General features: G+C 41.6%; 1 protein-coding gene across 1 annotated transcript in view; it reads right to left on the bottom strand.

The window, feature by feature from the left end:
* The window catches only part of SNX24 (sorting nexin 24), a gene marked incomplete at its 5' end in the record, with an annotated part of 240,290 nt that overhangs the window by 98,445 nt on the left and 120,048 nt on the right, over positions 1-21,797 (bottom strand). The window contains 2 exons of the mRNA XM_082253324.1: positions 1,872-1,976; positions 13,779-13,862. Coding sequence (XP_082109450.1) covers positions 1,872-1,976; positions 13,779-13,862 — 189 coding nt within the window. The remainder of the gene's footprint in view (positions 1-1,871; positions 1,977-13,778; positions 13,863-21,797) is intronic.

Below are 21,797 nucleotides of genomic sequence, written 5' to 3'. Positions count from 1 at the left end.
GTGCCTCTGACATTGTGTAAACTGGTTGTCTTGTCCATGCAATTTCTATAGTTTTATCACACACTGCAGATATACAGCTATAGAGCACAGGAGTGTAAAGGCACTGGAAGTGCACTATTTTCCAGGAGTTATTATAGCCAAAGAATACATTCCTACGAGTACTGTTTAGGCTAAGTATCATTTCTAGATGTTCTCTATAAGATAGCAAATCTTTTGAAGTTTAGATCCACTTTAAATGCCATCTAAACCCTCATTAAAAGAACCTTAGCATATGCTACTGTCCAGATTAAATTTGGCTTGATCTAAAAAATGTTACACCTTACCTTTAAAAGGGATTTAATAGCATCTAAGAAGTGCAAGTCACTGCAGAACAGATGTTTATGGTGTTTGAGTGCACCTGTACACAGCCAGAATTGAAGGGGTCAGGCTAAACTACCAAGATGCATTGGGCTGTACTATAGTTTACCATTTCTACTGTTCTCACCCCGTTAGTTTGCACAGCAGAGGAACAATGCTGCCCCTCCTCTGCAAAGAGGATGCCAAGGCAGCCAATCAGCAGAAGTACTGGAAAGAAATAGTATAATTGCACAAAATCAAATACATTTATAGAGCATAATGGTGTGGAAGAACAAGTAATGAAAACTCCCTACTTTCAGTATAGTTTTCAAAAAATTAATAAAGTTCTGAGCAAACTGTTGCCAAAGTGAGTGCATAAGGGTGAAGGACCACAGCACTTTAGTTGCACAGTGAATGATTTGCAACACTGGGAGTCAACATCACTTAAATTCCTAAGTGGATTCCTTAATAATTTATGGCACTTGCATTGGACTTTTGGTTAAGATTACAAGCACTTTGTTGTTCTCTTTGCACATAATAAGATTCCTGTATGCGTCATATTCTGTTTATTATATATTGATGCACTTTAATGTTTATGCTTACTTATTGAGATTTTATGTGTTAAATCATCATAATTTGATGCCCTTTATTAATTTATGTATGATTCATCATGGTTTGATGCACTTTATATTGAAGTGCTGCACTTTTTTTAGTTTATTTTTACTATAAGGTTGGTTTGTCACCCTTTTGTGCTAGTCGCTCTTGCCTCTGAGTACTCGCTTGTTTTTCTATTGAAATATATTGAATAAGTGTTGTTTGTGTCACCAGTCATCTGTTTTTGCCTTACAAATATCCAATTTACATCAAGCAGATCTTTCTGTTGCATAGAACCACACATTACAGACAATAGGCATACTTATGAATGGCTAAACAGTGTATGAATGAGGACCTAAGTGCATCCTGTGAAGAAATGCGGTCTACATCTTTGAATATATGGGAGAATGAATACCCAGTGTAACTGTGGGCTGTGAGGGGCTTGCAGTGCGGGATTCCAAAAGGCAGATGTTGCAGTTTGTTGATATGTCTTTTGGCCACACACAGTTAGATTTTACTTAGATTTCGCCTTTTAGATCAACAAAATTTACCAAGAACTATGCAGTGTGAGAGCCACCAGACTGGATATTTACTGAAAGGTTTGTTCATATTAGGCCCGCTACACAGTGATTGGTAAATTTTGCTGATCTAATATAACATATCCGTGGAAAATCTCACTGATATGAGTCACCTTAAGGTCACAATACATGTGACAATACACAATCAATTGTACTTATAATTTAGTATATTTAAATGCTTGAAATGGATTGCCTAATATCACAAACCTAAAGATTCGTTTGGCAGAATTTGAAAGCATCAGCAGGTGATGGTGGAGCACCAAATTATTTACTTAATCCATTTCTGAAAGATATGATTCTTTTATGAACATGATTTACACATGGTTCCTATTATTGTGTGGCTGGCATAAGACATCCTCTTACCTGTAAATACAACTCCAGTCCTTGTCGCCTCTGCTCCAGCACCTTAGGGATCCAGTTTCGAACATGTTTTGATGGTATCTCTGGTGTTTTAATAGATTTCTTTAGCTGAAGGAAGAATAAAAATATGTATAAACAACATTCCATTTAATGAGTGGTACAGTGCCTTGCGAAAGTATTCAGCCCCCTTGAAATTTTCGACCTTTTGCCACATTTCAGGCTTCAAACATAAAGATATAAAACTGTCATTTTTTGTAAAGAATCAACAACAAGTGGGACAAAATCATGAAGTGGAACTAAATTTATTGGATATTTCAAACTTTGTTAACAAATAAAAAACTGAAAAATTGGGCGTGCAAAATTATTCAGCCCCTTTACTTTCAGTGCAGCAAACTCTCTCCAGAAGGTCAGTGAGGATCTTTGAATGATCCAATGTTGACCTAAATGACTAATGATGATAAATAGAATCCACCTGTGTGTAATCAAGTCTCCGTATAAATGCATCTGCACTGTGATAGTCTCAGAGGTCCGTTTAAAGCGCAGAGAGCATCATGAAGAACAAGGAACACACCAGGCAGTTCCGAGATACTGTTGTGGAGAAGTTTAAAGCCAGATTTGGATACAAAAAGATTTCCCAAGCTTTAAACATCCCAAGGAGCGCTGTGCAAGCGATAATATTGACATGGAAGAAGTATCAGACCACTGCAAATCTACGAAGACCTGGCCGTCCCTCTAAACTTTCAGCTCATACAAGGAGAAGACTGATCAGAGATGCAGCCAAGAGGCCCATGATCCCTCTGGATGAACTGCAGAGATCTACAGCTGAGGTGGGAGACTCTGTCTATAGGACAACAATCAGTCGTATACTGCACAAATCTGGCCTTTATGGAAGAGTGGCAAGAAGAAAGCCATTTCTTAAAGATATCCATAAAAAGTGTCATTTAAGGTTTGCCACAAGCCACCTGGGAGACACACCAAACATGTGGAAGAAGGTGCTCTGGTCAGATGAAACAAAAATCAAACTTTTTGGCAACAATGCAAAACGTTATGTTTGGCGTAAAAGCAACAAAGCTCATCACCCTGAACACACCATTCCCACTGTCAAACATGGTGGTGGCAGCATCATGGTTTGGGACTGCTTTTCTTCAGCAGGGACAGGGAAGATGGTTAAAATTGATGAGAATATGGATGGAGCAAAAAACAGGACCTTTCTGGAAGAAAATCTGATGGAGTCTGCAAAAGACCTGAGACTGGGACGGAGATTTGTCTTCCAACAAGACAATGATCCAAAACATAAAGCAAAATCTACAATGGAATGGTTCACAAATAAACATATCCAGGTGTTAGAATGGCCAAGTCAAAGTCCAGACCTGAATCCAATCGAGAATCTGTGGAAAGAACTGAAAACTGCTGTTCACAAACGCTCTTCATCCAACCTCACTGAGCTCGAGCTGTTTTGCAAGGAGGAATGGGCAAAAATTTCAGTCTCTCGATGTGCAAAACTGATAGAGACATACCCCAAGCGACTTACAGCTGTAATCGCAGCAAAATGTGGCACTACAAAGTATTAACTTAAGGGGGCTGAATAATTTTGCACGCCCAATTTTTCAGTTGTTTATTTGTTAAAAAAGTTTGAAATATCCAATACATTTTGTTCTACTTCATGATTGTGTCCCACTTGTTGTTGATTCTTCACAAAAAATTACAGTTTTATATCTTTATGTTTGAAGCCTGAAATGTGGCAAAAGGTCAAAAAGTTCAAGGGGGCCAAATACTTTTGCAAGGCACTGTATATTCCAATCTAAAACAAAACCAGTCCAGTGTCTCCTTTACACTAAAGCAGCCCATAGAGGATTCCATTTTTTTTTGTTATTCAACCAGTGATGTGAATGAAAAAAGAACACTGACCCAATTCCCCTCTTCGACACATTTGAGGTGAATGGAGAAATCACTCCCACTAAGCTATTGTGTTCTGATAGCAGGGAGACTTCTCCGCCATCAGAATACACTGATCAAATGGCGTTTATAAAATAGGCTGGTTGTACCAGAAGTCAATCGATAGAGCTGAGAGGCCTTTATAGAAAGGTGTGTGCTTTTTCAGATCAAATGCAATCAATTTATTTTTCACAAGTGGACTCCAATCAAGGTGTAGAAACATCTCAGCAACGATCAGGAGAAATGGGAGGCACCAGAGATAAATTTCAAGTGTTGTTGCAGAGGTCCTGAATACTTAAAGCAGAGCTCCAGTCTTTTTTTTTTTATTAAAAGTCAGCAGCTACAAAAAGTGTATCTGCAGACTTTTAACAAACGTACTCACCTGTCCCAGGATCCAGCGATGTGGTCACCTGAACCGTCTCTTTTCTACCTGGCACTGACATTTCCAACTGTGGGCACCCGGCTGTGACAGCTTGCGGCTCCACAGCCGGGTGCGCACTGTGTCTGCTGAATGGTCCGGCAGTCTTCTGGACGCTGTGACAACCGGACACATAACCCAGAAGACTGCAGGGAGGGGGAGGACGAAGTCTACTTGCTCTCCCCCCCCCCCACAAAAAAATGACATGCCAAATGTGGGGGGTGAGGAGTGCTTAAAGCGGAGCTTCCCCTTTTGGGTGGAGCTCCGCTTTAAGTACATGTGATGATTCAGTTTTTCTTTTTATTAAATGTACTAACATTTCTAAAATTCTGTTTTCACTTTGTCATTATGGAGTAACTGAGTGTAGATCCATAAGAAAAAAATGAATTTAAGCAACTGTAGTATCAGGCTGCAACATAACAAAATTGAAAAAAGTAAAGGGGGTCGGTAGCTCAACTTCTGTACAGCCACTGTCCCCTTACATGGATCTAAACTCAACTGTTCTGGCAGAATGGTTCGAATTTTGATCCATGTATGGCTAGCTTTACACAGGCCTCGGACTGTATGGCTAGCTTTACACAGGCCTCGGACTGTATGGCCAGCATTACACAAGCCTCGGACTGTATGGCTAGCTTTACACAGGCCTCGGACTGTATGGCCAGCATTACACAGGCCTCGGACTGTATGGCCAGCATTACACAGGCCTCGGACTGTATGGCCAGCATTACACAAGCCTCGGACTGTATGGCTAGCATTACACAGGCCTCGGACTGTATGGCCAGCATTACACAGGCCTCGGACTGTATGGCCAGCATTACACAGGCCTCGGACTGTATGGCCAGCATTACACCGGCCTCGGACTGTATGGCCAGCATTACACAGGCCTCGGACTGTATGGCCAGCTTTACACAGGCCTCGGACTGTATGGCCAGCATTACACAGGCCTCGGACTGTATGGCCAGCATTACACAGGCCTCGGACTGTATGGCCAGCATTCCACAGGCCTCGGACTGTATGGCCAGCATTACACAGGCCTCGGACTGTATGGCCAGCATTACACAGGCCTCGGACTGTATGGCCAGCATTACACAGGCCTCGGACTGTATGGCCAGCATTACACAGGCCTCGGACTGTATGGCCAGCATTACACAGGCCTCGGACTGTATGGCCAGCATTACACAGGCCTCGGACTTTAAAAAAAAAAAAAAAAAAAAACTTACTGCAATGAATAGGCAATAACTGCAGGATATTTAAGTAAGGTACACAGTCCTTTTTTCCTTCCCTTGATATCGGTCTATTCGGGTCTTTTGCTATGAATATTTATATCACACACCGTTTGACAATACCATCAAAGTACTTACATTACACTTCACAGATGTGCCACAAATTCATGTGATTTGTCAGTGAAATTACAAACATTGTATACACTTCAAGTGCCATGTTGTAGTTGTCCGCAGTATATGATATGATAGTGTATCAGAGTGGACCAATAATTCTACTATGTTAATGCCATCCCAGACAAGCCTATCAGTGACAAGTGTGAAGGAGTTACCCACTTTAACTCTCATCTGTATCCAAAGCTTAAGCTGTGTGACAAGTTCACATCACATCAAGCTCCTGCATGTTTTTTTACACACGAAGGTCTTTTTCGGTTATCGATGTCAAGGCAAAACATTCTTATCCCCTTCCCTTCACTTTATAAAAGTGTCAAGCCATCAAAGGGTCATCATCACAGCTGCTGAAGCTGCTGACAGGCCATGTGGGTGAGTGATGAATTGCATTGGATGAAAAGCGACAAACCTGAAACAATACAGGTGTCCCGAGTACCATGAGGCCACAAGATAAATGCTCCACGGACAATTCTCTGTGACTAATGAACAATGGTGTCTACGCTAGGGAATACAATTCTTCAAGATTTATTTTTTAAGATCAGTCTCATTTCTCGCACTATTTTCTTTATCAATATATCAAAGATGATCAAAGAATTAAACATATACCAAATCAGTAATTCTGTTGCAAATAAACATGTCTATCTAGGACACCATGGGGGAGATTTGTTAAAACTGGTGCACTCAGAATCTGGAGCAGCTATGCATAGTAACCAATCAGCTTCTAGGTTTTATTTTAAAGCCTAATTGAGCAAGCTGAAGTTAGAAGCCTATTGGTCACTATGCACAGCTGCTCCAGATTAACCAGTGCGCCAGCTTTACTAAATCTCCGCCAATGCATTGCTTTTTCACATTGAGATCAGGTGATTGCCCCTTTTGTGTAATAAATATTTCTAACATTAATATCTATGCTGTATTACCACTAGGCATTCTTAAAAATGACTATTAGAACAGAAATATGGGGGTGCTGACATCCCTAGGAAAATGACAGCTGTCTGGCTGTTAGGTGACCTCTGGCTTTAAATCTTTAGCGAGTCTGCGACTAAGAATGAGTATCAAGGAAAACACCTAAATACTTTAAGTTAGTGACTACCACGCAACTTGTATTTGAATATTGAAGTCTCCACGTTTCGCTCAGAAAAGACTTCCTGCGTTTGTGTGCATGACCTCCAAGTACGGTGACTCCTCCGCAGAACCCAAAAACATACTTCCACCTGCAAACGGAGGTAAAGACTTTTTACATACCTTTTTCTCCATTCAGGAGAACATACAGGGGCAGGTTTTATTGAGTGATCACTGTAATAGTCAATCACAGCATTCATGTGATCGGGAGCCCACCCAGTTACCTTCCAATAATTAGGAGATCCGGAGCCGTCATCAACGACTTGAGCTCCATGCTGGGAGTGCAACCCAAGCACAAACACTGTTTGTGCAGAAGGTGGCCCACCTCTGACACCACATATACATGCGGGCTCAGCATTTTTCTTTGTAAATGTAAAAATGTCAAGGTGATGCTGTAGCAGGTTGTATATAACATACAGATATACACAGATGCCACTTCTGGGTCAAGGCATCATTCAGGGATGTTATTTAACATCTTGGCGCTGGCTGCACGCAAATATGCAGCCTCTCAGTGCCTGGGCCTTAGCGCTAAAAGGCCGCATATTTGTTTGAATTGACGTCAAGGGCGTGTGCGCCCCCGCCAGTGACCGCCGTCTAAGGACCCTTTTTCACACGGGCTTTCCAATCAGGTCCGCCTGTCAGTTCTTCAGGCAGACGTGATCAGATGCTCCATGTACCACTATGGAGCAGCGGATGTCAGCGGTGACATGTACGCTGACACCCGCTGCTGTTCAATCCGATGTGGTCCGTGAAATCCAGACAGATGGAAACCCCATTTTACATCCGTTTGGAGGATCGGGTCAGGTGAAAACGGACAGGCGGTCTGTTATCATCTGATCTCCCATAGATGAAAGCAGGTGTCCGACAGGTCTGTCTCTGCAAAGTAAGCAGAGACTCACCTGTCATCCACCTGCTCAGCGGGGATCGGCAGATCGATCCCCACTGAGCAAAATTGAGTCCACCGGGCAGAAAGGCCGTGTGAAGGAACCCTAACTAAAAGCTCTCGATCGCTGCATGCGATCAGGAGTTTTTGGACCACGTGACCGCCTATCACGGCAGTCAAATTATCTTAAGCCACTCTCCGCCTCCCAAGATCTTAAACCTCTTAAAGTGGCGGGAGGAGCCGGCGTGAAGAGGTTTAAGTGCTTCTATCTAAGGGCTGTACTGTATTTTATTTTTTTTTTTTTTAAATAACAAACATGCTATACTTACATGCTTTGTGCAACGGTTTTGCACAGAGCAGCCCCGATCCTCTTATTTTTGGGTCCCCCATCTGTGGTCCTGGCTCCTCCTTCCTGTCAGGTGTCTCCAAAAGCAATCCTCTTGCTATGGGGGGACACTCGAGCAGGCTCACTCCTGAGCTGCGCTCTTATGAATGAAGATTGTCCATTCACTCACAGAGCACGGCTCAGCCCTGCTTATTGGCTTACTGGCTGTGATTGATGACAGCAGGAGCCAATGGCTCCCCCTTCTGTGTGAGCAAATGAGGAGAGAGAGAGAGACCAAAGAGAGCAGCTGCTCTGATGCACATCACTGGATGGAGATAAGGAGCAGGTAAGTGTAACGGAGTGGCATAGAATGCATTCAGGTAAATAACCTTCTGCCTTTATAACCACTTTAAAGTGTAATTGCAGTCAAAACCAAACTAAGTTAAAATCTACTCCCACCACTAGTCTAAGTCTATTCTCTGTACCCTGTAAAAGGAAATCGGTCTATACTTACCTATTCTGAAGTCGATCTGATCACATGATTGGTTACCAGCGTTGGCTTTAGTGTAGAGGAGGGACAGCCGACAACAGATGCAAGCCTATAGGTGATGTCATTGTCCAAGCTCTGCAGCTGTTGTCGATGTGCTCTACTCTACACTGAAGCGGGTGCTGGAGAGATCATGTGACTGGACCGGAGCAACTTTAGAATAGGTAAGTATAGACCTCTTTCTAAAGAGTGGATAGAAAAGGCCTAGAATGGGGGTGGGAGTAGATTTTAGCTTAGGTTTTGACTGGAATTGCACTTCAAAGGAATTTTACATGTTTAATGTTTCACTTTACCATTACTAAAATTGCTGCCCCTTGAAAACAGAAATCTAAAAATATTTTTTTTTGCTTTAGTACATGACGTACAGGGTAATGCCCAGCTCCTAGCTCCCATGCCATTTGTTGGTCAATCCCTAGCAAATTAGCTCAGAAAATGGGCTTTACTGTTTTTAACATTCAGATCCTATCGACCTCAATAGGGTTCAGATTCAGCAAGGGAACTTTAGTCATGTGTGCAAAACCTCCCCTGAACTGAACCCAGGTACATTTGGTTTATTCCTACTTTAAGGCCTTGTCTAGACCTGTGGTTGGCGGGAGGTAGAACTGCAATGTTGAGTTGCGTTTTTACTGTTCCCCCCAACCACCGACATCCTGAAGGTGCAAATAGCAGTGGACAGCGGTGTTACATGCCACAATCACCGTGCTTTGCACCCGTGGAATAAAACTTCTCAACCTGTCAGCAAATGGCGAAGAGCCACAGACGCCCCGCACACGTTTTTGGCAAAAACAGGGTTAAAATAGGCGGTGAGGAGGCGTCCCATTTAGAGACACGTCCTAATCTACCCTTAAAGAGTTAGTTCACATTAACCAAAAAACTGGCCATACAGATATGGGGTCTGTAGATAAAAACAAACTGTGCAGCTTTGATCGAAGTTAAATAATGCCCTTCATATGGGTGTAGGTCATTTATGTACCTCATTAAACCTGCCTGGATGTTGCTAAGGAAGTTGCTATGAGAGGGCCAGCTCTTACTGTTCACCTTCACCCCAACGCTGAGTTCAGCGCTACTGCTTGAGTAGAGAGAAAGCTTTTGTGAGGGGGTTGAATCTGAGAAAGCGATGGTGAACAGTAACAGTTGCATAGGCAGTTTTTTAGCTATGGGTGTAGGCCATTTACATACCTTCTGAAGCCTGACTGAAACACTCCTAGGACCATGCTAAGTAAGGCCTAGTTGTTACTGCTAACCTCCTCCAGGAGTGAGCTCTCAAACACTGAACTTAGAGCTACTGCATCAAGCGAGAGAAAGAGCATGTGAAGGGGTTTGAAACAAAGAAAAAGATCACTAATGTGATGGTGGAGGTGAGTAGTAATATCTAGGCCTCACTTAGCAACATCCTAGCAAAGCCCTGGGAGTATTCCAATCAGGCTTCAGGAGGTACTGTATGTAAATGACCTACACCTATAGCAAGGGTATTATTCAACTTTAGTTGAAGCTGCACAGTATGTTTTTATCTACAGACATCCCTTACCTGCATATGCCTTTTTTATAAAGGTGAACTAATGCTTTAACCACTTGACCTCCAGAAGATTTACCCCCCTTCATGACCAGGCCATTTTTTGCAATACGGCACTGAGTTACTTTAACTGATAATTGCATGGTCATGCAACGCTGTACCCAAATAAAATTTATTTCCCTTTTTCCCACAAATAGAGCTTTATTTTGGTGATATTTGGATCACCTCTGCGTTTTTTATTTTTGTGCTATAAACACAAAAAGCCTGACACCTCTGAAAAAAATTAATATTTTTTACTATCTGCTAGTAAATTGAAAAAAAAAAAAAAAAATCGAATTTCTTCATAAATTTAGGCTAATATGCATTCTGCTACATGTTTTTGGTAAAAAAAAAAATTCCCAATAGGTGTATATTTTTTGGTTTGTACAAAAGTTATAGTGTCTACAAACAATGGGACATTTTTACTAGTAACAGCGACAATCAACGACTTCCAGTGTGACTGCGATACTGCGGCAGACATTCTGACAGTTTTTGGGGACCAGTGACACTAATACAGTGATCAGTGCTCAAAATATGCACTGTCAGTGTACTAATGACACTGGCTGGGGATAGCTTCTCAGAGGTGATCAAAGGGTTAATTGTGTGCCTAGCCAGTGTTTTAATATACTGTGTGAGGTGTTTTTACTCAGGGGGAAGAGACAGGATTTAGTTCCTGCTTTGCAGGAACACAAGCTCCATCCCTTCCCTCCTGTCAAAACGGCGATCTGCCTTGTTTACATAGGCAGATCGAGTTCTGTCACTCTGCCTGGCGATCAGTGGGTGCAGGAGGACATCAGGTACTGTGCACCCACTGATTGACTCGCACTGTGTATAATCGTGCAGGCCCCCTATCCGGAGGTTTCGGATCACGTATATATACACATGATCTGGTGTGCAGGTGCCGCCCTGTAGCAGTAAAAGTGGATTTAAACTTGCTTTGCTGCCTTTTACCTATAGGTAAGCCTATAATAAAACGTACCCATAGGTAGAGTAAATACAGTTTAGGCGATATTTACATTACATGCAGCCAGTAACATCACTGGCACATGCTCGGAAGGAACGCCCACCTGTGTCGTTCCTTCAGAACCCTGTGCCGTGAACAGTTGCTCCCGTGTGCATGCGCAGGAGTGACATCATCGCAGCTCTGGCCAGTCAACCCGGAAGCAAGACGGGTGAAGGTGGGAGCGCCTGTAGCACTGACTTCTTGTCGTGGGAGGACTTTGTTTTGAGGCAAGTTTAACATAATGTGCTAGTATGCAATGCATTATGACTTTACCTTGCAGGGTGAAAAAAAAAAGTTCAGCGGTATACAACTGCTTTAAGTGGTTACCGTGATTCTCTAAAAGGCTATAACTTTATACACATAAGCAAAAATGGATATCCTGACAACATAGGCCACAAATAGGCAATGATCTACAGCAGGCAGCAGTCAGCTGTTACAATATGCAGACAGAAAACATGCAAACATTGCACTACGAGTCAGAAAACAGCCAACTGTGACAAGACGTAAGTAACAAATGTACAAGCAGGATACTATGTGGACAAATGGGCAATTTTGACTATATGGGGCAACAAACTGGCAATTCAGACAATTTGCTAACAAGCAAGTAATCTTGACAATTTAAGGGCTAATGTGACACTGGGCAATTGTGACACTATGAGAACAATGGTGAGGTGTTGGATTGTTTAATGGGAGAAAACCCTTGCATTCTTCCCAGAGAAGGCATACCTAGGGGCATCTGGTATGGTTTAAACATAATTCCCATTCATTTTCAAATGTCTATAGGCATTCTAAAGATGCAGAAAAGAGCCCAAACTCCTTACTGAAAGCTGTGTAGTCTCACTGATTTGACCAAAAACCGCGAAATTTAGCTTTCTTGTTTACTAAACATTGCATCAGTGATTCATCCAGCACAAATTTAAGGATAACTTTGGCACAGTTAGGCCTTATTTATGCGGCCGGTTAGCTGCATTCTTTGGATTCCAGTGGCAGATTCTTTCAGCTGGGAGATTAATAAAAGTGCAGTGCTAACCCCCCATTATGTAATCTAATGTGTGAAAGTAAAAAAAACAAATCGCAAATAAAAAAACAAAAATATGTGCTGTAACTATGATGACTTTGTTATAAATATTGTAACAGATATTTCACTGCAAAAACGTCAGAATAATAATTTAACAAATAAAATATTTAAAGATTGCAAGTGACATGTGACATAAGTTCAACTCCAAACCTGTAAAGCAATTTATTAAAGTTCATTAGTGATGAAATTCCCTTCCAAGGTGAATAGAGTTTGTGCTCAATACTGACTCTTCAATCTTGTGCAGTATAACACACTCACAGCCAAAATATGACCCCTCAATATGAGATCAGCATTTCCCCTTTAAGGGGTAATCAACACGTGGCCACACTCCAGTAAGCTGGATTATCCAGACATCAGTACCATTTATATCACATGTGTCAAACACAAGGCCCGCGGGCCGAATCCAGCCCTCCAGGCCATTTCATGTGGCCCTCGCACCTCTCCTGCTCCAGACCTCCTTCTGACCCTGTGCTTTCCAGCAATGCCTCCAGCTTTTTCCCAGCAGCAGCACAAGGTAAAGGTGGTGCACTGTAATTTAAGGGAGAGTGGGGGATTCAACTTCTGATGGTGGAGAGGCTCCTGACATCTTATGTAAGGGTAGGTTATGCTCTGAACATCTAGTCTTACAGATACAACCGGCCCTTTTGAGGGCAATCATATTGCTGATTCGTCTCTCGATTAAATGGAGTTTGCCACCCCTGATTTATATCACCATATGTTTAACTGCCACAGAAAAGAAGAAGAAACTATATAGTGCTTCTTGTATTTACTTAAAGGGAATGTAAAGGCAGAAGGTTTTTGTTTATCTTAATGCATTCTCTGTGCAGCAGCCCCCCTAATACTTACCTGAGCCCATCTTTATCTATCATCGATGTTGCAGGAGTGTCCCAGCTGCCCGGGACTCCCCTTCTCATTGGCTGAGACAGCAGTGCGGCACGATTGGCTCCCGCTGCTGTCAAAGTCAGTCAGCCAATCAGGAAAGAGAGGGGGCGGGGGGGGTAGGGATTGCGGCTCCGTGTCTGAATGGACACAGGGAGCTGTGAGTTGGCTCGGGTGTCCCCACAGCAAATAGCACTCAACACGAGGGAGGGGCCAGGAACACAGAAGAGGGACCCGAGAAGAGGAGGATCCGGGCCACTCTGTGCAAAACAAACTGCACAGAGAAGGTAAGTATAACATGTTTGTTATTTTTTTTTTTTTAAATAAGACTTTACAATCACTTTAATTAAAAGCCAAAAAAAAAAAAAATGTACACAAAAATGTAGATTAAGAAGCATGATGACGTCATCAGTGTTGGGATCATCCCTATATGTGTTGCGTCCAATACGGGACCTCTTTAGTAAGTAGTATTTATCCTACTGAGGAAGCCCCACTGTAGCTGCACACCAAACATTTACCTGCGGATGTTCAAGTCTGGGTGCAGCTGATTGCGTGCAGGCTGGGATATTCGCAGGTAAATCTTTGGTGTGCAGCTACATGCCAACAGTGTCAGCCAGTCATTGGTTTATTTAGGCTGAGCAGTCACTGCTATTTGCATGCCCTGGTCATTCCAACTGATAGAATTTGCCACTAAAATCCAGAGAATGCAGCTAGCGGGCCATGTGAAAGGGGCCTGAACATGTAAGAATAAAACATGAAATATCTCTTAGCAAGCATTACCTTTTTATGGAGTGCATGGAATTCACTGTACCTCTTCTCCACAAAATGTTTTCTTCCATTCACAAGTACCTCAATTCTAAAAACCTGAAATGAGAACATAAATACAATATTAAACCTGCAAATTTGAATAAAATGGATACAATATTACTCTGGCCTAGACATAAAAGAACACCATACTTTAAAAATATCTTCCATGTAAAACTCTGAATCAACTTTAACACCCTCTAGCTAGTGATCTTTTTATTATCTATTAAAGAGTTACAATAAATATATTTCAAAGGAACACAAACTAAAAAAGAAATCCTCTGATTCTGACTCCTCAGATACTTAAACAGGTGGGAACTTCTCCTCTTACTGGCACTAGGAGATGCAATTATAGGCGGTCCCCGGGTAACAAACAAGATAGGGTCTGTAGGTTTGATCTTAGGTTGAATTTTTTTGCAAGTCGGAAAAGGTACATTATTTAAGTGTAGCTCCAGCCAAAAAAAATATTTTAAGTTTTTTGGAAAACATAGGGAAGGGTTAACACCCCTGTAACATTTGTTTTGCTGTCTGTCCCTGTTCAGAAGATTTCACCTCACTTTCTTTCCCTGTGACAATTGGATTTTGAAAATTTTGGGTAGTTGTGGAAACAAGGATTGGTGATAAAGCTTCAGTGGAGACACTTTTTTCCATGAGAACTCTTACAGGAGTGAATTTCCCTTCCTAGGGGTAGATTTCTCATCACTTCCTGTTGTCTCCCTCCGTTTGTAAGTAGGAGTTGTTTGTAAGTCGGAGGTTTGTAACCCGGGGACCACATGTACCGGTATCGCCTGCAGCGGCACCTGCTGGTAAGCACTAGTACTTCAATTTATTTAGCCGTACATCCGTACAGCCGAACACTGTTGGTTACTGCAGCCTACAAACTGATAGTATCTGGAAGAGAGGTTCTTCACTCTAAGTAGAACTAAAGGCAAATATAGCTGAGGTTTAAAATGTTGTGTCCCCTCCCCCGCCATACTCATTGCTGCAGTGCTTACTAAGTAATGTGAAAGATGTTGGGCTGCTAAACTAATATTAAAAAAAAAAACTGTAATACATTTTAATACTTGTAGTATCAAATATATGAAACTTATATTGTGCTAACTGGTTGCACTATACCAGTACCTGCAAGTAAATGCAAGTAAATGTGTACCATTAAGGTAAGTGCACTATACAAATGCAGTGTATATCAATCACATTTATATTCTTTAGCAGTCATATTGCTGCATGGTGTTTTTAAAATATCCCAGTGTAAAAAAGTTTGATTCATCTCCTACAGTATGCAGCATGGATATGAATGTTTTAAATCTCAGGTATATTAGCCTTTACTTACACTTTATTTCACACCAAAGTCAATTTGTTTGTCAGTGCTGGACCATTTCCGAGGTCCATATCCACCTGCTGTCGGTGACAGAACACAGAAGTAGGAAAAACTAGTACTGTAAACAAAAATATATTCCAAAGTGGAGGAACACCAAATCTTTGGCAAACAGCTAAGGCCACAAGTGTATATATATATATATTTATGAAAATATTTGTCATTCTGTTCACTCTGTCTTCTGCTTCCTAGGCAAGTGACAACACTATACAGTATTCACTTTAACTTTCCAACTTCTGTTGTCATCTATTTGTCTACAGCCTGGCCAATAGACAATAAGTGAGCATCATCACATCTGTTGAGGGAGCCAGTAGGTGAACCAGAAAATGGAGGTCATCCTCCTGGCTATACAATGTTCAGTAATTGGAGTTTGGTTTAGAGGCATGCGTAAATTGGTTATGAATATCAGAGTTAATATATATATATATATATATATATATATATATATATATATATATATATATATATATATATATATATTTAAAATTTAGAATTATGGGTTTGTCCTGTTCTGGAATCACTCTGGGATAAGGAATGGTTACAGTTTTACTATTCTTTTCCTTCACTGCTCTGGAGAGGCCATCCACTACCGAGTCGTACAATAGATACCCTCTCCTTAATTACAGTTATTCTTTAAAGCGGAGTTCCGGGCACAGAATCGTTTTTTTTTTTTCAATCTCCCCCTAACAATCACCCTTACACATCGATACATCCGCTAATCCTGGTTAGAATGGTGAAATAATGAGTTTGCAAGAATAAAATCTTACTTTATATAATTTCTGATGTGCGGCGCCATCTTTGTTGTGGATTGCCGAGTCCGTTGTGGGGAAATGTCTTCCCTTCTTCCTGATTCCAGTGGGCGTAGGCCTGTGAGTCAAGAAATGAGAACAGTGGTCGGCCGCCCATGTGACTGCAAAGTGCATCATGGGAGCGCCGAGGAAGAGCTCCCAGGACGCATTGCGGCACGGAAGTGACGAGGAGAGCCGAGGCGCAGGAGGGAGGAAGTCCTTTGAAAGGTGAGTATACAAACCTCTGTAAACAGGTAAGTGAAAAAAAAAAACTATGGGAATATCCAATTCTGACTCAGCGGAGGGTAAGGAATACAATGCAGTAATTATTAGAAATTGAATTTTGTGCCCGGAACTCCGCTTTAACATAATATTCCAAACATAGCTATTTAGCAAGGCAGAAATATGAAAATCACAAGACCAAAAATTAGAAATCATTTGGAAGGTAAAACAGTACCATATGTATCAGCTCTCTCTCTCTCTCTCATCTATATATCTATATATATATATATATATCTATATATATATCTATATATATATATATATATATATATATATATATATATATAAACACATACATTATACACACATACATACTTACCTTGAGTCCTGCTTTAAGTGCTATACTTCTACACAATAAATAACTTAACAAATGTGCACTTTAAATGACAAAAGCACTTACAAGTTTAGCTTGGACCTACACAAACAATATGATAAAACTATTTTTTTTTGTATGTGACACCTCTGACAGAATTTGCAGCTAGCAACAGCCACTGGAAGGTTAAAGAGCCAAAAAAGTGGCCTCTACAGACTCTCTAATTAGGAGTCCAAATATGACATGCCAGTGACACAGGGGTCAGGGGTTGGAGATGCAAACAGATGACAAGCTACACAGAAGGGGTCTCCTAAAAGATGAAAGGAACACAAGAAAATTGCAAAGACAAAGTTCCAACCCAATCCGAAGTGACAACTAATAGTATGTTCTCCAAGCAACACCCTGTCAATCATCAGTGACCCAATCCACTGGGAATGATCCTAAACTTCCCCATTAAAATGTCTAAAAAGTCATAGCACACTGTTTTTGTAATGACCACATATGCTGAGCTACACCCCTTCCACCTCAAAAGATCAGGAATCTTGGCATGATTGACATAATAACATGTCACTTTGTCACCGTTATAACATTATCTACCCACAACCCAACATATGTGCATTCTTCTTCATCATTTTTTATTCTTCCTTTCTCTTCACTATTTGATATTTCTCTTTCTTTTTACTATGATCCTTCTCATGATGGCATAGATTGTCTCAATGTACATAAACATACTACATGTACAGAACGGTATATAGGCCTCAGAATTGAGTCTGTTTGGGATTACATGAAGAGACAGAAGCATTTGAGGCAGTGTACATCCACAGAAGATATTTGCTTAGTTTTCCAGGATGTTTGGAACAACCTACCTGCCGAGTTCCTTCAAAAACTGTGTGCAAGTGTACCTAGTAGAATTGATGCTGTTTTGAAGTCCAAGGGTGGTCACACCAAAAATATTGATTTGATTTGGATTTTCTGTTCATTTACTTTTCATTTTGTTAATTTATAAAAATTAAACTATTAAAATAGAAGTATGGGGGTTTCCTTTTTTTCCTCATTTATACTTACCTAGGGGGATGCAGCATCTGTCCCCCAGCTCCTCTGCACTGAGAACTGAGGGATCGAACATTACCGATCACTCGTTTCTGACAGCTCGCCGAGCAGAGAACTGTCAGTCAGCAGCTCTTTGCTCTGCCCTCTCCTCGCTCATTGGAGCGTTGAGCTGTGGAGAGGCTGAGCTGGGTGTTGGTCCAGGCACCTGGTGGATCCAGACTCCGTGGTCGTGATGACGCGGTGCCTGGACAGACCTCTGTGACGTCAGCAGAAAGCGGACTTCAGCCCACTCTCTGCTGTAAACGGATCACAAACTGCACTCCTGTGATCCATAGGAGATGTACAACCAAACAAGCTTTAACTGTACATCTCCTTTAACACTTCTATTTCTGAAGGCATTCTAAAACACCTGCCTCAAATGTTTGCACAGTCTTTTATTTAGTCACCGATGTATGGAAATCTTCAGATTGTTTTGCTATGCATTTTTCACAGATCAGTGAACTTCCACAGTTTGTGACAGGTTCATTTTCAAATAGACACAAAGAAAAGACTGCACCACTGCCAAGTCCTGAGCATATTCCTCGGGGCTCCTCTACACTGGGTGCTGGCTTCAGAAGCTCATCCCATTCAGCACATTTAATAAAAACTTAAGACAAAGCCACACTTCCATAGTCTTCACATCCTTATCGGCCTTTGTAATCCAATTTATCCCCAATTCATTTTGACCATTTTACGCTGGTACTCTTCTAGAGTTTTCAAGCTGAGGTCAATTCGTCATCTCACTTTGGAAATCAGACACGCTCCCGAATTTCTCCAATCCAATGAAGGAAACCTGCTGCCTTGATTAAACTTCATGGGGGGAACTTTACGGAAGTGCAGTTTTGCTTTAGGTTTATTTTAATAGTATAATCACCTGTACAATAAATATATTGTCTGGAGGTTAGAAATATACATCACGATTGTCTCAGTTTTACTGACAAAGTGCAGACAATGTCTGTGTCACAATGCAAGGAAATTGGTTCATGTAGCGAAAAGTGCCAAAGTAAAGACTGAAGACTTACTCAATGAAAATAAACAGGGTGCTTAGGAAATTGATTTGTAATTTAACAATATTATCATCTAACAGACCAAATAAAATATACATTCTTGAATAACAACTAGGACCGAAGATTACAAGTAAAGCATTACACAGATGAGAAATATTAGGACCAGTAACAGCACAGCTAATAAAAAGTATGAGCTGGGCTAAATGTATGTGGGATGAAACAATACAGTAACCACGTGATAGTTAAAGCAGCATTAAATCCAAAAGCAAACATTTATTATATTGCAGCTTACAAATTTTTACATGTGGTGGTTGCATTATTTTTCTTTTTTTAAGCTTTTACACCCTTTTTTTACTGGGTAATCTGCCCACGTAACACACCTTCTGTATACAATTAGCACAGGGGGCACAGAAGACATTACCAGTACAACTAATGCATAAAATTTGATTTATGGACCATTATGTAGTAGATGTGTATGGATTTGATTTGGAGAATAAAGGAATATCAGAGCCTACCTCCAGCATACTCTAGCCCTGCCTGACTTTCCCAGATCTGCCTCTTTCATTAATTGGATTTCCATTCTTATAATTATTATAGAGGCTCTGCATCACATATGGGCATTACATGTAAATGAATTCTGCCTAGAAGTGCTCACTCCTCCAGGCAGATATCCACCATAAAGGTATTTTAAAAGTTGCATAACTCAGACAACTGCTTTCATCCACAATGAGGATCCATGCGAGGAGTGGTTCTGTAAAGCACCATGCTGGTCCCTCCAGCTAGCCATGATCTGCCTGCATTGCATGGACAAGCACAGAAACCCAGTGATGACACATCTGGTTCTAAAATAAGTTATGTAATAAAAAGGTTTTATTAGCATGTTGATGAGGGGGGGGGGGGGGAGGAGGCACCAGGGAAGGAAATATTAAAGAAAGTTAAACTTCAGCTTTAAGTGTAGAAAGCAGATTTTCATATCCATACATGTAGCGGATGAGTAGTTACAAATATTTAGCAGCTATGTAAAAAAAAAAAAGTTATTCTGGTTATAGTAATAACACAAAAATGAAAATGGGAAATGTAAAATCCTGACACGCAGTGTGTTCTATGTATCTTTGTCATCCAGAGCCTGGAATCAGCAGATTTCACTCTAGTGCTCAGATTCCTTGTGTATGATAAAGAACAGGATCTGCTCCAAGAGATTTGCCATTGATTTTTTTACCCCTAAACAAAGACTCCTTCCTAGTTACATGATCTATCATAATCAGACAATTTGTAGCTTGGCCTTTGCCTCTGGAACAATGACTCCCAGAAAATATGTTGACTTGCAAAAGCAAAACTAGGTTTTCTAGCAGCTGGTCCAGTCGCACATAAAAAGTGTGCCTTATGTAATCTTAAAATGACTGAAGTCAAATTGCTACCACATAGAAAACACTTCCAGCAGCTTGCACATCTTTCCACTCCAGCTATAGGGCAGTGGTCCCAAAACTGCAACGCTTTTCGTGCCTTTTTCCAGCCCTTGGAGCACGATTCCTCCCACTGATGCAAGACAATTCCTGTTACTGACATCAATAACTGGGCACTATTTCTCCAAATTGACACCAACAATAGGGCACTATTCATTCCTCCCACTGACACCAATGACAGGGCCCTATTCCTCCCACTGACACCAATGATAGGGCACTATTTCTCCAATTGACACCAATGATAGGGCACTATTCCTCCCACTGACACCAATGACAGGGCCCTATTCCTCCCACTGACACCAATGATAGGACCCTATTCCTCCCACTGACACCAATGATAGGGCACTATTCCTCCCACTGACACCAGTAGTAGGGCACTATTCCTCCCACTGACACCAGTGGTAGGGCACTATTCCTCCCACTGACACCAGTGGTAGGGCACTATTCCTCCCACTGACACCAGTGGTAGGGCACTATTCCTCCCACTGACACCAGTGGTAGGGCACTATTCCTCCCACTGACACCAGTGGTAGGGCACTATTCCTCCCACTGACACCAATGATAGGGCACTATTCCTCCCACTGACACCAGTGGTAGGGCACTATTCCTCCCACTGACATCAGTGGTAGGGCACTATTCCTCCCACTGACACCAGTGGTAGGGCACTATTCCTCCTACTGACACCAGTGGTAGGGCACTATTCCTCCCACTGACACCAATGATAGGGCACTATTCCTCCCACTGACACCAGTGGTAGGGCACTATTCCTCCCACTGACACCAGTGGTAGGGCACTATTCCTCCCACTGACACCAGTGGTAGGGCACTATTCCTCCTACTGACACCAGTGGTAGGGCACTATCCCTCCCACTGACACCAATGATAGGGCCCTATTCCTCCCACTGACACCGACAGGACACTATTCCTCCCACTGGCATCAATGATGGGGCAATAGCAGGATCACCATGTATTTTAGGACTTCCTAACATCTCTTGCAGAGATATTACAAGTCATAAAAATGATAATGCAAGTATGAGCAAGACAAGAAAAACATTGGCTCCCGCTGCTGTCAATCAAATTATGGCAGGGGGGAACAGGGGCAGGAACACTCCCAAACTCACCCAAAACCACAAATGGGGCAAAAACAAACTGAATACTGTATTAATGTAGCACATCACACAGATATAAGAAAAGTAATGAAGACTTAGGCCCCTTTCACACTTGTGCGACTTGTCATGTGATCTGGGACTGCAAAAGCGCATGGCAAGTCGTTCTCCATGATTTCCAAGGAGCCCCATTCATATCTGTGCGACTTGAAGTCGCACCGACTTCAAAGTAGTCCCTGCACTACTTTTGGCATGATTTTGATGCGTTTTGAGTAAAAGACATTATAAGCCTAGTCAAACTCGCATCAAAATCGCTGCAAAAATTTGCGTCAAAATCGCTGTAAAAATGTGAAAGGGGCCTTAGTCCTAAGATCCAAAATGCACCAACAAAATACAGCACTTGATTACGGATTATAAAATGACAACAGTTTCAGCCATTATTTAGGGGAAAGAACATGCTTGAAACAAACACCAACTAGGGACTATGGTATGGAAATGCTACTACTGCACTTGTAAGACAGAAGCAGGTATTTGACCTTGACCAACAACTTGTACTTGTACGTGAATATATCT

This window comes from Pelophylax lessonae (genome assembly GCF_965119305.1).
Source record: "Pelophylax lessonae genome assembly, chromosome: 1".
Lineage (NCBI taxonomy): Eukaryota > Metazoa > Chordata > Amphibia > Anura > Ranidae > Pelophylax > Pelophylax lessonae.
The sequence above is the reverse complement of the archived record's forward strand: the minus strand, read 5'-3'. Positions and strand labels throughout refer to the sequence as shown.